The sequence below is a fragment of the Myotis brandtii genome, unplaced genomic scaffold (assembly GCF_000412655.1).
Source record: "Myotis brandtii unplaced genomic scaffold, ASM41265v1 scaffold725, whole genome shotgun sequence".
NCBI classification, from domain to species: Eukaryota; Metazoa; Chordata; class Mammalia; order Chiroptera; family Vespertilionidae; genus Myotis; species Myotis brandtii.
The window spans coordinates 423,081-439,972 of NW_005370862.1; the positions used below are offsets into that span (position 1 = coordinate 423,081).

General features: G+C 53.1%; 1 protein-coding gene across 1 annotated transcript in view; it reads left to right on the top strand.

Annotated features, from left to right (window-relative positions):
• DOCK1 (dedicator of cytokinesis 1) overlaps positions 1 to 16,892 on the top strand; it is a 264,303-nt gene that overhangs the window by 41,346 nt on the left and 206,065 nt on the right. Inside the window, exons 18-23 of the mRNA XM_014530148.1 lie at positions 1,008 to 1,118; positions 2,513 to 2,616; positions 3,028 to 3,117; positions 3,419 to 3,519; positions 6,573 to 6,704; positions 10,251 to 10,359. Coding sequence (XP_014385634.1) covers positions 1,008 to 1,118; positions 2,513 to 2,616; positions 3,028 to 3,117; positions 3,419 to 3,519; positions 6,573 to 6,704; positions 10,251 to 10,359 — 647 coding nt within the window. The remainder of the gene's footprint in view (positions 1 to 1,007; positions 1,119 to 2,512; positions 2,617 to 3,027; positions 3,118 to 3,418; positions 3,520 to 6,572; positions 6,705 to 10,250; positions 10,360 to 16,892) is intronic.

The following is a 16,892-nucleotide window of genomic DNA, read 5'->3' on the forward strand; positions in this document are numbered from 1 at the left end:
CCCCCCCACCTGTGCTTTCAGAGGGACGACTGTCTTATCGCTGTGAAAATTAATCACATGAAATGGCCTTAATTAAACGGCGAGATGGTCAACATCGGTATAAATTAATATCGTTCACTTTCCGAACTTCGCAGGCGTTGAAACATCCCCACGCGTCCCCGGCTTGGGCCATGGTTCCAGGTCCTCGCCGGCTCCGGTGCTGACCCTGTTAAAGGCACCCTAACCCGTTTCCCAGGTTCTGTAAGCGCCCCGGCTCCCAGGGAGCCGGGGGAGTACGTTAACGTAACTCCAGGAGACGCACAGTTAATGAAACTTTGTCCCCCGTCATGTTTAAGCCCCTCGTCACCTCAGGAATCAGTGTGTTTCTGCTGGTCTTGGTCACACTCACCAGGGGAAATCAGGAGCCGTCTCCTCTTGTTCTCCCGTCCCCGATCTAATCTGTTTTCAAATCCGATTGCTCATCTCTGGGAACATTCGCCTCTCTCCCTCTGCTCCCTGTGCACCTGGGAACCCCTCAGGCCGGGGGACCCTTCAGGCCAGGCCACCCGTCCCCCCCTCCCCTCGCTGGCCTGACGGTGCCTTGGCCGGCGTGTCCTGTGCGCCCTGTAGGCCTGGAACCGACTTGTCTCAGGCACACGGCGTTACTGGGAGCCAGGCCCCAGGGTGGGGGGGTCCCCGATTTACTTAGCGGGGCTCCTCCTCCTCTGTTTAAGGACACCCATGGAGTGTGGGTTATTCCCACTTATTCAAGGCCTTCCTTCTGTCTACCTAAAACGAGTAGTAGAGTGATGACACTGTGTGATAGACTGAGGAAGGTCCTTGCTCAGTTAGCAAAAGATACCGTCTCCCATTCTGGTGTAACAGGAAAATGGTGATTTTGGTTCTCCAGTGGATAGTCTTAGAGGATGGCTGTCCACAAGGGGCGCTGTCCACGGAGGGTGGTTGTCCAGAGAAGCCCTCTCACAGCCTGTGTACGGGACCCCCTTGGCGGTGCTCGTATCCCGCAGCCCTGCGCCAGGTGCGGTTGAACCAGGAGGCCACGGCTCCCGGCTGTCACGCTCTGTGCTGTGATGGCGTCCCTTGTCGGGTGGACCTGCTGCAGAGACGCTGGGTGAACCGTGACGAGCCCGGGCTTGGCAGCTGCAGAGGCTGTTGGCAGTCACACCGGGCTGTTCACAGATGGCAGAGTTTTGACCTTTGCAAGGATCTTACAATCTGAACATGGGGACAAATGATACAAAAGCAAGTGCTGTTGAGCCCTTGGTCACCAGATGGTGAAAAGCAGGAGAGGGTTGGAAAGTCCTGCGGGTGGGACCCTGGGGCCTCCCCCTGCGGTCAGTCCCATCGCTGGACTCAGCTCACCCCCATCTTTGTTCTGAGGTCACTGATCTCCGATGTTTGTCTCGGCCTCTACTGGCTGGAACTATCCCTGAAGTGAGCAGCGTCGTAGGTGGCGCCCGGCCCAGGTGGGCATGAGAGCAGAGCCCGGGCTCAGAGCCCACCCCACGGCCGTGTCTCCGCAGTTCCTCCAGTACCCCCCCCCCACCTGTGCTTTCAGAGGGACGACTGTCTTATCGCTGTGAAAATTAATCACATGAAATGGCCTTAATTAAACGGCGAGATGGTCAACATCGGTATAAATTAATATCGTTCACTTTCCGAACTTCGCAGGCGTTGAAACATCCCCACGCGTCCCCGGCTTGGGCCATGGTTCCAGGTCCTCGCCGGCTCCGGTGCTGACCCTGTTAAAGGCACCCTAACCCGTTTCCCAGGTTCTGTAAGCGCCCCGGCTCCCAGGGAGCCGGGGGAGTACGTTAACGTAACTCCAGGAGACGCACAGTTAATGAAACTTTGTCCCCCATCATGTTTAAGCCCCTCGTCACCTCAGGAATCAGTGCGTTTCTGCTGGTCTTGGTCACACTCACCAGGGGAAATCAGGAGCCGTCTCCTCTTGTTCTCCCGTCCCCGATCTAATCTGTTTTCAAATCCGATTGCTCATCCCTGGGAACGTTCGCCTCTCTCCCTCTGCTCCCTGTGCACCTGGGGACCCCTCAGGCTGGGGGACCCTTCAGGCCAGGCCACCCGTCCACCCCTCCCCTCACCAGCGTGTCCTGTGCGCCCTGTAGGCCTGGAACCGTCTTGTCTCAGGCACACGGCGTTACTGGGAGCCAGGCCCCAGGGTGGGGGGGTCCCCGATTTACTTAGCGGGGCTCCTCCTCCTCTGTTTAAGGACACCCATGGAGTGTGGGTTATTCCCACTTATTCAAGGCCTTCCTTCTGTCTACCTAAAACGAGTAGTAGAGTGATGACACTGTGTGATAGACTGAGGAAGGTCCTTGCTCAGTTAGCAAAAGATACCGTCTCCCATTCTGGTATAACAGGAAAATGGTGATTTTGGTTCTTCAGTGGATAGTCTTAAGGAGAGGATGGCTGTCCACGGAGGGTGGCTGTCCAGAGAAGCCCTCTCGCAGCCCGTGTACGGGTCCCTCTGCGCGGTGCTCGTATCCCGCAGCCCTGCGCCACATGCGGGTGAACCAGGAGGCCACGGCTCCCGGCTGCCACGCTCTGAGCTGTGATGGCGTCCCTTGTCGGGTGGACCTGCTGCAGAGACGCTGGGTGAGCCGTGACGAGCCCGGGCTTGGCAGCTGCAGAGGCTGTTGGCAGTCACACCGGGCTGTTCACAGATGGCAGAGTTTTGACCTTTGCAAGGATCTTACAATCTGAACATGGGGACAAATGATACAAAAGCAAGTGCTGTTGAGCCCTTGGTCACCAGATGGTGAAAAGCAGGAGAGGGTTGGAAAGTCCTGCGGGTGGGACCCTGGGGCCTCCCCCTGCGGTCAGTCCCATCGCTGGACTCAGCTCACCCCCATCTTTGTTCTGAGGTCACTGATCTCCGATGTTTGTCTCGGCCTCTACTGGCTGGAACTATCCCTGAAGTGAGCAGCGTCGTAGGTGGCGCTGGACCAGGTGGGCATGAGAGCAGAGCCCGGGCTCAGAGCCCACCCCACGGCTGTGTCTCCGCAGTTCCTCCAGGACACCCTGGACGCGCTGTTCAACATCATGATGGAGAACTCGGAGAGCGAGACCTTCGACACGCTCGTGTTTGATGCTCTGGTAAGAGGCCCTTCCTGTCCTCCACTCAGACGTTAGAGGCACATCTGTAGGGGATCCATCGCGGTGACCTCGAAAGCGTTGCCCTATACATCCAATCCACACAATCAGGGAGAGCTAGGAGGTCTCCTTCAGTAACTCCGGTTGGGCAAATGCCGTTTCTAGGGCAGGAGGAGGTCAGCTGGCTGACCAACTTCTGTCCGAAACATCTTGGAGTTCATTGGGTCCCAGGATGCAAGGATTCAGGTGAAGATGCCCGCGGGTTGGCGTCATCTTACTAACGACACGGCCGATTCCCTCCCAGGTGTTCATCATCGGACTCATTGCCGATAGGAAGTTCCAGCACTTCAACCCCGTGCTGGAAACCTACATTAAGAAGCACTTCAGTGCGACGCTAGCCTACACGTAAGTTCTCTGGGTTGTTTAAAACCAGAACGCTTTTTGCATGTGCTTCTTGTTAAGGGTCTTCTTCATGTCCTTTTTATCTACGACTGTACGGTCCCCTCCTTACAACTCTGAATTTGCTGGGGGAGTTTTTATTAGTATTTCCCTCTTCAGAGAGCTAAAAGTCTTACCAGCGGAGTTACGTAGTACATCCTGGTCATTCTGGAACACATTCTTTCTCTTCTCCCCCATCTTCTACTTACCTGATGTTTTCAGTTCATGTTCGATGACCCTGAGAGACGAGGACAGGGTCTGCCCCCGTGCGGCTTCCCCACCAGCTTGGATGAATGAATAAATGCGTGTGTTCTTGTTGGAGAGCATTGCTTGCTTCGTGGGAATAAAAGTCAGTGTGGTGCTTTTCAGTATAGCTTTTGCTCTTTAAAGGATGCGTTCCCTTTTGTTGCGAAGCTTCAGCTGTGACTCACTTGGATTCTTAGTGCCCACCCAACTGCTCTTGACCGGCCCCCACACCCCCATAGGTGCCCCTGTGGGTCTCACACACACCGGAGCGGGGGCAGTGGGGGGGGGAGGCCGGGCCCCAGACGCTGCTCACCTGGTGTCCAGTGGCGCAGTCCTGGAGCCCAGCCGCCTGGGCTTCGTGGAAGCTCTCAGGTGCTTCACCCCTCTGGGTTTCAGTCTTCTCATCTGTAAAATGGGCAGGATTGTAGGTGTGTGAGGTTTCATTATTATTAGCATTCTATGACGAGTTAGTTACATTCTATCTCTCATAGTGGGGGTCATGGACATTTATTCAAAATTTTAATTGTGCAAGTTGCAGTGAGAAAAGAGATTTAAATAATTTCTTTTTAAAATGCATTTACAACATTATAGTTGACAGACAAGGTTATATTAGTTTCAGGTGTACAGCATAGTGGTTTGACATACTTTCGTTCACAACATCCCCTGGAGGGGGATTGTCTTTGGTGCCATTAAGTTGGTCAAAGCTCCCATCTGTGCCTGGACCGGACTTAGGTCAAAGCCCGCGTCCTTGCCTGGGTACAGCCCTGCACTCAAGGTCAGAGGTCTGACGCCGCAGTCCTGGCCCTGGATTCTGTCGTGTATGCCTTGATGCCTGTGGCGTGGGCGGTGTCTCGAGTGGGCAGCGCTGCCCTGCCGAGCACCCGGAGCCAGCTTGGGTGAGCCCTGCGCTCACTTGCTAACACACGTGTGCTTACAACACGTGTGCTTAAACACGTGTGTTTACAACACATGGTCTGTCGGTGGAGAGGCCCTTTGCCTGCACTTTGGACAGTTCCTTACCGCCCCTCCCCCTCGCTGTGGCAACGCAAACACAACCACAAACAACCGGGCGGGTGTAGGGAAGTGGCCTGAATGTGACGTGACCTTCTCGTGCGTCACTTTGGCAGTTCTGCTTTTTTATTGAAATGTGGCCACACAGCTCTTCTCAGATTAGATTTGGAACTTCATTTCTGGTTTTGGAACCACGTGCTCCGTGCCCCGCTGCACTGGGATCCGAGTGTTGGCTCGGCCCGTCCTTGGGGGAAGGAGGGGCCTCGGGAGAGTGGGCCTGGTGGCCAGTGAGTCAGTGGGAGGAGCAGAAAGTACCATTTTATCTTCCAGCGATGATGCACTCCACTGCGAATCAGCGCCCTCTCGTTCAGTGGTCGCCAACCTTTCGGACCTTACGGACCGCAGGTCGGCGACCGCTGCTCTAGTTCAGTCTCTGTAATCGGCCGAAAAGGAAATTTTCACTTTGTGGAAAAGGAATATTCGTCTCATGTTTTGAGAACCTACACCACCAGTGTTTGTTTGGTTTTTAATTAACTTTCTCATATACTCCTTTACTTGGAGCAAATTTACTACCATTTGAACTTTCTGGTTTCTGAATTCCAGAAAAATAGAAAAGTTTTGATGCTCTTTGTTTTACTTGTAACAGGGATTGTTTTAAAAAACTACCTTTGGTTTAAGCACTTAATCTAACGTATGAAGCTATGAATTAAAATCAGACTTTCGATATGGACTTTATTTGTACCAACTGTCCATAATTACTTATGTCATGGTATGGAAAAATTTAAGAATAATTCTGACCAATTTTGGTAGATTATAAACTTTGTAAACTTCTATTATCATGACAAAAGGTTTTCATGTTTTCATGTTAGGGAGTCACTTGTTTTTGGTTGACAATTTATAAAGATATCGATTCTCTAAGAGAAGTAGAGTCCTTATACTTTTAAAACTAAATGTATGCAATTCTATTAGAAAATGTAAAAGAAAATTCACAAAACCTTTCATGTAATACCCATGTTCTCATAAAATGTTTATAGTCTTTTATATAAAGCCTCTTAGAAAACTCATCAAAAATTAAGAATATTTGCTATTTGAAAAATGGGTTGTAAAATTCTCATTTTGAGTGTAAATAGCCTAGTTTTAGAAAACGAACTAGAGGTTGCTGAAATGGCCCCCAATAACAAATACTATTTCGTGCAATGCCTTCTTAAAATTTTGGTAAAACCCACATAACACAGAATGTACCATTTGAAACCGTTTTCAAGTGTACAGGTCCATATACAGTTTTAGCACTTAGTGAATCCAATGTTGTGCGAGCATTATCTCGTTCCAGATCATCTTCATTTTAATGTCCTTTTGCAGAGATTTTCTTTGGTGCCTCACTTGGGCTAGAAAGAAAGTCCTTTGATGTTTTTATTTCACGTCGGGGAAGCTAGTTTGCCCATCCACACCTGGGCGTCTTCCCTTGCCAATCAGCGGTAATACCCACTACTTGCCTTATAGAGATGTTGTGAGGATTAAATCACATAATACATTCCAGTGCTCAGGGCAACATCTCAAACGTAGGAAGCACTCCGATCGCACTCTTCTGAGAGCTGCTTTCGGGGTCCCTTTCCATCCGTTTAGAACGCATTTTACAAATGTGCATATGTCGGGAGGTGTGAACCCAGATAAAACTCGCCCCCGGGGGTATCTCTCTGTGCCAGGGCCGCGCCGCGGTGCTGTGATTTGGGGAACTTATTAATTTGTGTTTCCATCGTGAATAGGAAGCTGACGAAAGTGTTGCGGAACTACGTGGACAACGCCGAGAAGCCGGGAGTCAACGAGCAGCTGTACAAAGCGATGAAGGCCCTGGAGTACATCTTCAAGTTCATCGTGTCCCGCGTGCTCTTCAACCAGTAGGTGTCGCCGGGCAGATGGGCGGGCTCTGCTGGGGCTCCTGGGTTTCCCTCTCCTGTCCCCCCTCTTTCCCTTTTCCTTCCTCTTCCTCTCCCCTTTCCTCCTTTCCTTGGGGCTAGGATGGCAGAGCAGTGACAGGGCCCTCCCTTGCTTGGCTGAGCACGGGGTTACCTGGGGAGAAAACAGCGGGGCTCGAGGCAGGAACGCGGAGGTCATTTTTGCCTTCTTTCGTGAAGGGTCTGCTGTATTTTCATGGAACGCAGCAGCTTCGCAAAATTCCCGGCTACTTGGCAGTAACTATTCTGCTAGAGATCAAGAGGGGGCACCTTGGCCATGAAGATACTGAACTTATCGTGGTCATGCCGCTCTCTCCCTCGGATGGGCATCCTTCCAGGCTGTTGTTTTCAGAAAGCTCGTTTTGTGTAGAAATGAGAACAGCGGCTTTAAATCTCTGGCCAGGAGACACTGGGTTCCCCGGGGAACCCACAGAAAGATTGCTGACAGCAGGGGCACTTGTGGGGTTTCTGTTTGTCTGTGTTGTCTGCGTGGGCGGGCGCATCCCATGAACCGGAAAACCGGCAGACAGACGCCTCCTGGTCAGGCCCCGGGTCATGCTCCTGAAGGGGTCCTGGCGGGCTCCCCGCCGGCGTCCCGCGCTGTGGGGTTTCGACCTGTCCCCTGGCGTTAGCTCTGTGCATAACTAGTTACTGGTCAGGGATAAGTTGCCCCAGATTTGTCATGTTGCCGTCATTTCCTGGGTAACGAAAGTCAGATGCAGGTTGTAGACAAAGATCTCGTCGTTCCTTGTGAATGAATCCCTACAACATTACGTGGAGTGAGGAATGAGGACTGGGTTTTATTCATCGACTTATGTCCAGACCGCCTCTGGCTCCCCCTCCCTCCTTCCACCTCCAGGCGGGTCAAACAGGGGACCTTTTGGTTTGTCCGGTGAGACCGAGAGGGGAGAGCGGAAACCCCCGCTCATCCCAGGAAGCTGCTTCCGGCAGGTTCTGTACCTCGTCCTTGTGTGTGGAGGACATTCCCATTCCTATGAGGTCTCGGCGGGCAGCTGTCTTCTTCCCCCGGATGTTCTTCTGCCCTCTCTCAGTTTCCATCATTTTAGATATTACATTTCTTAGGTTTATAAGTTTGATTTTTTTTTCTCTCCTAAAATTTTCCACCTAAGCTTCTCTTCTCTCCCTCTCTCTATTTTCCATGTTTCCATCTTCCTATTTGTTTACCCTTTGCTCTTTATTTTAAAATATACTCATTATATTTACTTGACTTTCTGGTTGGCTAACTACAGTATCTTGATCACCTGTGGATGTTGCCATTGGCTTTCTTCCCTCCTTGAGTGGCTGTGGGTCTGTGCGTAGTCATTTTTGTTTGAATGCAGGACAGTGGATGTCAGCGTGTAAAAGTGCCAGGTGACTCCACCTCCTTTCAGAGTGACCCCTCCTTCCCCTCCAGGCAGAGCAGAGGGCTGAGCCCTTGCTGGACAGGCTGTGCCGAGTCTCGCCTGCGGGTGGCCTCGCTGAGCCTCGGTCCACAGTAGTGGCCCCTCATCCTCCCGGGTTTTCAGCATAGAGCAGTGATGGTGAACCTTTTGAGCTCAGCCTGTCAGCATTTTGAAAAACCCTAACTTAACTCTGGTGCCGTGTCACATATAGAAATTTTTTTATATTTGTAATCATAGTAAAACAAAGACTTATATTTTTGATATTTATTTTATATGTTTAAATGCCATTTAACAAAGAAAAATCAAAAAATGAGTTCGTGTGTCACCTCTGACACGTGTGTCATAGGTTCGCTATCACTGGCATAGAGCCAGCTGTGTCCTCTGGGGCCGTCTCCCCGGCGTTTCCAGCACTCTCTTTCTTATCTCTGGAGACTGACAAAAACTCCACTCCGATTTACAGAGGTTTTTACTTTTGCTTTTAGTCTCCTGACCCATAAAGTCACAGGAATTGGCAGGTAACCCGAAGGGTGCAGACCGACTCACCAGCGTTTCTATCAGCCCCCAAGCACCTTTCTTTCCCTGTCACCTGCAAGCAGACGCTCATGACTCCATGATTTTTTAAAAAAAATATTATGTATTTTTATTGATTTCAGAGAGGAAGGAAGAGGGAGGGAGAGATAGAAACATCAGTGATGAGAGAGGATCATTGATCGGCTGCCTCCTGCACGCCCCACACTGGGGATCAAGCCTGCAATCCGGCATGTGCCCTGACCTGGAATCAAACCATGACCTCCTGGTTCATAGGCTGACGTTCAACCACTGAGCTCGCCGGCCTGGCATGACTCCGGGATTTTAATTGCTCGGTGCGCCATTGAAACCAACGCCTGCTTGAAAACCCTTTACAGACAGACGAGGTCACAGTTCCCCATTTTAGACAGTTTCTTACTTTACAGAGGGACTCATTTAAATATAAGATAAATACCTCCAGGGTAATTAATTATCAGTTTACAGAGGTTTGCCTTGTACACGAGTCTTCAGGTAAGAGGTGCTTTTAATTAGGCAGGAGACTCGTCTCTGTTAATAAAGCATCTGAGTTGCAGTATTTTAAAATGCAAATGCATTGCTTCTTCATGACACAGCAACTTGAAGTAACGGCTAATAACTAATTTATAGATGAAACTTACTCACAGTTAGCACCTTATATTTGCATACATGAAACCCATGCGTAACTTACTCATTATCTATACATTTCCTGACTATGCTCCACCACTTGCAAGTTTTCCCATCAGCACCAATTCTGTGAAGAATGAATTTGTCTAGTATCATTTCTTTAAAATAAAGTGATTTCAAGTTTACTGTTATGGTATCATTTTCAAGTGGTTATAAGGTTATGTTAAATTTAGGCAATGTAGTGTCTTTGTGACTCAATTATGTAGTATTAAAAGTTTAAAACAACTGGCAGGCCCTAGCTGGTGTTGTTCAATGGGTAGAGCATTGGCCTGAGGCCTGAAGGGTACCGGGTTCAATTCTAGTCAAGGGCACATGCTGGGGTTGTGGGCTTGATCCCCAGTAGGGGGCGTGCAGGAGGCGGCCGATCAATGATTCTCTCTCATCATTGATGTTTTTATCTCTCTCTCTCTCTCCCTTTCTTTTCCTAAAATCAATAAAAATATTTAAAAATAAAATAAAACCACTGGCAGGAAATACACCCAAATATTAATGCTGTAACTTCTGTGGGATAGAATTAAAGCTGAAGTTCTCCATCCTCCCTTCCTCTCACCCTTTCTCTCTCTTTACCTCCTTCCCCCCTTTCCAGACGTTTCTGTGTTTTTCAGGTTTACACACTGGGTCATGTGACAGTGAGGAAAACAATACATAGTGGGGTTGAAAACCAGCTTCTTGGAGGCGCAGGCGTCTCCGTGGCCGGTGGTGCAGCGCAATCTCATTTCCCAGCGCCTCCTGGCTCGAGGATGTCCCGAGATCACTCACACTCTAACGGCCGCCCGAACAGCACCTTGGTGGCCGGAGACGCAGGCACCCTTGGGGTGAGGCGCCGAGGCCCCACAGAGCGTCTGTTCCGTTGCAGGCTCTACGAGAACAAGGGCGAGGCCGACTTCATGGAGTCCCTCCTGCAGCTGTTCCGGTCCATCAGCGCCATGATGAGCAGCATGTCGGACCAGACCCTCAGGGTGAAGGTAGGCCCTCGCTCGCCGCCACGGCCACGCTCAAGGCCAGCCCCCGGCTGCAGGGCTCCTGGGCCGCTGGGAGGAGCGGCTGCTCATCCTGCCATGCTTGGACTTGGGCAGGAGGCCCGGGCTGGCTTCTGTGGTGCACATGACCCTGCCCCCTGCGTGAGGGGTGGCGCTATCTTCTGTGGGGCCTCTAAATGCTGACTCTGCTGTGTCTGCTCCCAGGCGGGAGGTTTTGCACTCTCTCTCTGTAAATACTAGAGGCCCGCTGCACGAAAATTCATGCAAGGATAGGCCTTCCTTCCCCCGGCTGCTGCACGAAAATTCATGCAAGGATAGGCCTTCCTTCCCCCGGCTGCCAGCACTGGTTTCCCTCTGGCACCTGAGATTTGGGCTTTGCTCTGGCCACCGCCGGCAGGTGCCCGGGACCTGGGTCGCTCCGGCCACGGCTTCATCCGGAAGGATGTCCGGAATGACGCCCAGAAGGACGTTTGGTCTAATTAGCATATTACCCTTTTATTATTTGTAAATATGGGGTCTTCGATGAGAATAAGGGGCCAGGTGCCTCAGTCTCTGTGCGAGGTGGGGCTGTCGGTGCCCAGGCATCAGTCAGACCTCAGGCCACGCCCAGCCAACGGTGTCCTGTCTTCAGCCGTGAATGCACCTTTCGCCTGCGCAGGAGATAGAGGGATCCGGGTCCCCATGTTCCCGCTGTTCTCGCCACCCGTGGTGACCTGTTGTCATCCTCTGGCCCTTGGAGGAAAGATGCCTTCATCTCCAGGGGCTCTGAGTGCTCCTAGGGCCGCCTGGTGTGGAGGTGCCAGGAGGCCCCCAGGGCAGCCCCTGGCCCTGCACGCTCTCGGGCACCCTGTTCTGGAGATTTCTGTGGCGCTGGCTCACTGCAGACGGAGCTGAGCGGTTTATTGCCCGTGAAGTGGGCGCTTTGCCGTCCGAGCAGTTAGCAATTTGCTGCCCGTGAAGTGGGTGATTTGCTGCCCGAGCAGTGAGCGGTTTGCCACCCGTGAAGTGAGCAGTTTGCTGCCCGTGAAGTGGGTGATTTGCTGCCCGTGAAGTGAGCGGTTTGCCGCCCGTGCTAATTCCTTCAAAGCGGAGGAATCTCCCACGTGATTCCTGGTGGCTTTCCCTCGGCTGCTCCCAGTCCCTGCCTCTGTGCTCACCTTCCCTGTTAGTGTCCTGTTAATGGGTGATTTCCGAATGCATCTCTGTGTCTTTAAAATGTTGTGGGAAAGGGACTTGCCAGCTCTAACCATTCGTGGGGAACAGACGCTCAGATGTGCCTCAGGGCTGCTGTGACCGGAGCCGGGGTCACAGACAGGAATGAAGTCCCCGGAGCCTCTCGCCTCCGAGGCGGCCGCTGTAGGCAGGCTGCTCCTCTCTCAGTGCGACGCCCCATCTTCACGGGGCGTGTGGTGGACGGACGCCTGTGGACGGGGCTGGGGAGCGGGGCCTGTGGCAGGGGTGGGGCCGCCTGCTCCTGCCTGCGCCGCCGCCTCGTCCCAAGGATTAGATGAGCTGACCCCGAACCCTGTGGCCGTTCAGGGAAACGGGAGGGGAGCGGAAGAATAGATAGAAACCACGGGGAGTTTGGGCCTGTGATTTTAGATTTCTGAATCTGTTCTCATGTTATGGCATTTGATGGGGCTTGGCTCGTGTCTGCTCCTTTCCCCGCGTGTCAGCCCCGTCCTGAGCGGTTCAGTGGAAGACACGGGTGACTGCCGTGGCGTCGGCGCCGTGATGGGAACCTTCTGTCTGCAGCACGGGTGGCTGAGTTCTACTTGGAACGCTGCCTGCTTGCTGCTCTTTCTGCATTTTGTTCTTTCACAATCGGGGTGGTCTCGACACCTGACGTGAAGGTTCCCATCGTGGGTCCTGGCGTTTTGTGTTGTGTGAACTCTCAGTTTTGCTCTGTGGAAATGGAGAGACAGCTGTGACTCATCCTGCTCAGAGAGAACGTGCAAAGCCTGGCATGGCTTCGGGTTAGACGTGGCTCCCAGGGGTGGCCCTTGTTGGCTGTTTTGATGTTTGAGATGATCTGACCCCCACCCCTCCTCATTTGCAACTCTGAGGTCAGCATGCTCTCGAACCTTCTCGGCTTTATTTGGGGTGACCTTCGGTTTGCTTCGCCAGCACGGCCATGGGTGAGCCTGAGCGGGAGGGGGCCGGTGAAGGATTAAAGAAGAAAGACAAGAGAAGAAAGCTGGGGCTGGGTGGGACGCTGCCCTCTCTGATGGAGAGACAGCGCCACGGCCTGCAAGCCAAGTCTTTATTTTATAGCAGATTCTGCAAGGCAAAGTAAGGGCGTGGTCAAGATGTTTACAATGTTCTCGCTGTTTCGAATCTACTCAATTATATGCACCTGATCAAGCTTTGTTTACTTGCTGCCCCTCCCGCAGCCCACATCACTCAGCCACGTGGGACCACAGGTTCGGACCATAAGGTCAAGCTCACAGCCATAGCCTTTGGCTGTAACTGTGCTGGGACTTGCACGTGGATCGTGCCCTCTCATTAGTACCAGGCTTAAACCTGTCCGAACGCTGTAGCCGCTCTCCACATTCAGGGTTGGGGGGTGGAGAGCTGCTGTGTCCCAGGGAGCCCAAACCCTGCAGTCGCCTTATCAGAACTGAAGCCACCTCACATCCTCCGGCAGGTGTGAGCCGTCGGCCGTGTTTTATGTCTCGACGAAGGGCAAGGCAAGAGGAGTTTCAGCTAATATTTAACTTCAGCATTAACGTGGCATCAGACTGGAGTGTCCGTTCGTAAGGCATTGACAAAACTTCGACTGCTTCCCCCCAAATTGGGTGTGTCCTGCGGGGAGTAAGGGGTGAGATGGGGCCGGCCATGAAGGCCTTGGGGGCCGAGGTTGCGGGCACAACCACTGTTGGCAGCGGGGGCTGCCCTGGACCACTGAGCTCTGGCCGAGGTGGGTTTGGGGCATTGGGGGCCTCGCGGTCAGAACTGTCCCAGGCAGTTTTCCCTGAGTTCCCTGATGATTACTTCCAACTCTGGGGCGATCCTGACAGACACTGTCCTGGGACTTACGTGGAGTCTCCTCTTCTGTCTGGGACTGAGCATTCCAGAACTTTCTGGAGAGGGAAGCACTGACCGTGGTCTACGGTAAGAGAGAGATTCCTGGTGCGTGTGTGTATGTGTATGTGTGCATGTATGTGCATATATGTGTGTATAAGTATATGTATGTGCTATGTGTATACGTGTGAGCATGTGTATGTGTGTATGTTTGTGTTGTGAGTGTGTGTGTATGTTTGGTATATGTGTATGAGTTTGTATGTATGTGTGAGTTTGTAAGTATGTGCATATGTGAACATGTGTATATGTTTGGTGGACATGTGTGTGAGTTTGTATATGAGTGTGTGTATGTGTATCTGTGACTGTGTGTATGCGTGTGTGTGTGGCTGCTGTGTACATTCTGACCTTTGTTCCATGTGATGTACTTGGGCGTTTTTGTCCTCAGTATCCTTTGGTCTATTCTGAACCAACGGATTTCACTAAAAAAATCCTGGTTGGCAGGCACTACACTTACCTCCTAACGGCGAATGCGTCTCAACCCGCGTTAGGAAAACACTGCTCTTTGCCCTTTAGGTTCCTCCCCGTGTCTCCTGCTCAGCTCGGGATGGAGTCGCTAGTCCTCCGTCTCCTCCACTGTCCTGTCGGCCGTCAGCCGGCACTTGGCCACGGTCCCCGCGGGCGTGCGTGGGGCCTGGGGTGCAGATTAATTGAATCTGAGCCCCCAGGGGCGGGCGGCGCACAGATGGCGAGGGTTGGCTTCCTTCCGGGACTGTCCCTGGGGTTCCATCTCACCACCTCCTGGTGCCGTTTCTGCCTCGTCCTCACCGGAAGGCACTGTGTTCCCACAACTGTGTGTCATCTCAATAAATACGTTGTTGGGCGAGTTTTGCTCACCCAGAAGCGCAGCTTTTATTTCCTTGAAAGGCATAACCTGGCTGGAAGTGAGTTCCGCGTCCTCGCCTTCTCTCTCACCCACAGCTCTTCCCTATCAGTTTTGTTGCTTGTTGACTCTTTCTGAGCTCTCATCTGGGAAGCAGCCTCTCACAAACGCATAAGCTTCGAGTTGTTTCCTGGCCTCGGGGGAAGCTGTCTGAGTGCGTTAGGGATAATGACGGATACAGATCAGAAATCACGCGGTGGCTTCCTCGCAGGGGAGGAGGAGCTCCACGGGTGTTTTGAGCCCCGGAGGGCCCCTCCCGCTCGAGGGTGCTGGGACCCCTCACTGTCCCCCGCATTCTGGACGCCTGTCCCCGTTCTCCACCTGCCGTTTCTAGCACAGGACCGGCTCGGACCAGGTTCTCATGTCCTTTTGCCTGTGGACAGTGTCCAGTGTCCACCCCATGTCGCCGTCCCCTCGGCCACGGCGCTGGCCGGTCTGCGGGTGTCCGACCGCGGTGGGTGCTTGGTTACGCCACGCGGCGCAGCGAGATGCCAGCCCGACTCCCGTGTGGGCGGAGAGCTGTCTGCCGCCCCGTCCAGATGGACGCGGAGCTGGAATCATCCTAATCCGTGTTTGTGCCGCGCGCTCACCCCGCAAAGCCCTTGGATGCCAGTTATCTCCTTGATCCTCCCGGCGCCGCCGCGGTGTCTGTCAGAAGCAATAATGGAAAAGCTTCCTACGGGGCCGGGCAGGGGACACAGTCATGCAAGGGCTGTGCTTCTAGGCCAGGGGTGGGCAAACTTTTTGACTCGAGGGCCACAATGGGTTCTTAAACTGGACCGGAGGGCCGGAACAAAAGCATGGATGGAGTGTTTGTGTGAACTGATATAAATTCAAAGTAAACATCATTACATAAAAGGGTACAGTCTTTTTTTTTTTTTTAGTTTTATTCATTTCAAACGGGCCGGATCCGGCCCGCGGGCCGTAGTTTGCCCACGGCTGTTCTAGTAGCTGGGTCGTTGATGGCAACACGCGTGCCCACGGCCCCAGCTTTTCTCTGGGATCTTCAGGTTCCCGCAGCCCTGGGGAGCCCCTTCCCAGAGATTTCTCTCTAGGAAAGTGGGGGGGCGGGTGCAGAGGGTCTCCACCAGCCTGACCAGTGTAAGCAGGGTCCCCAGGGCTGGGGGCACCTCCCCCGGGGAAAGCTGTTCATACATTCACGTGCTGTGGCTCTTGTAGATCCTTTGCATGTTCTGAGTTCCTGTGGAAGGAGGCCTCTTGATTGCAAATTGCATAAACCTCCAATCACATCTAAGCAGATGGAAAGATATTCCATGCTATGGATGAGGAGACTCGGTGGTGTTAAGCTGTCCGGTCTTTCCAACGTGATACACTCAGCGCCGTGTAATCCGGAATCCCAGCAAGTCAGTGGGGGAGGGCGACACGTTGGTTCTGAGGCCGGAGACCCAGACGACACAGCACAACGTTGACGGCGGTGGAAGCCGAGGCCTGACACTCCCTGACCTCAGGTCTGACCGTCAAGCTGGTCATCAGACTGCCTGGACCCAGCACACTGAGCTCCGAGAGAAAGGGCATCATGGATTCATGGAGGCGGAGCATCCGGGGCTGGCTTCATGGGGTCCAAGGGGTAAAGCATGTCCTCACTCGTTTTATTTTATTTTATCTTATTTATTTTATTATTTTATTTTATTGATTTCAGAGAGGAAGGGAGAGTGAGAGAGATAGAAACAGCAATGATGAGAGAGAATCATGGATTGGCTGCCTCCTCCAAGCACCCTACTGGGGATCCAGCCTGCAACCTGGGCATGTGCCCTGACCTGGAATCGAACCGTGACTCCTGGTTCATAGGTCAATGCTCATAGGGTCGGGCGCATGTCCTCACTCTGGGCTCAGCTGCTTCTCTGTGTTTGAGAGGACGGTGGTCACCGTAGTCAGAGGCTTGCAGCTTTCTTACTGCTTCTAACCCTGGGGGAGGGGGGCCTGTCTGTCTCTTAGACCTGCTTCCTGCAGAGGAGGCGGCAGCCCCTCCAGGAGGAGACGGGAGGGAGCTGCGGAGGAGCCCAGAGGCGCGGGCTGGCAGCAGCTGGCAGCAGGGCTGGCGTCCTCTGTGCTCCTGCCACTGAGGCCACGGCCCGTCTGGGACTTGGTGTCGTGGGGGCCTCCTCTGTCGCGGCCCCGTCTGCCGGGCTGGTGATGGAAAAGGTACCTGAAGCCGCACGTAGGTTCGGACTTCCCGCCGGGTGCCGAGCAGCCCGGCTGAGGCCGCGGGGAGACCCGGTCTGCCTGTGCCCGGGGAGAATTTTACTGAGAAGCCTGTCGGCTGGAGCTGCCGCATTAGCCGGTGGGAGAGGCATGCTTCACGCGTGAGCGTCAGAAATCACGGCCGCTGGTACACCGAGTAGTTACAACATTTCATGGGAACGGCCCGGCAGACCGCGGGTGGAATTAGTTCTTTTTGTATATCATGGGTGAGGTCATGGACTGTATGCGGAGTCGAATTTCAAAAGCACTCACATGGTTAGCCTTGGGGAGTCAGGACTGGGGCATGGGAACGCCCACAGTCTTTTCAGGATCTCCCCCAAGAGATCAGCAA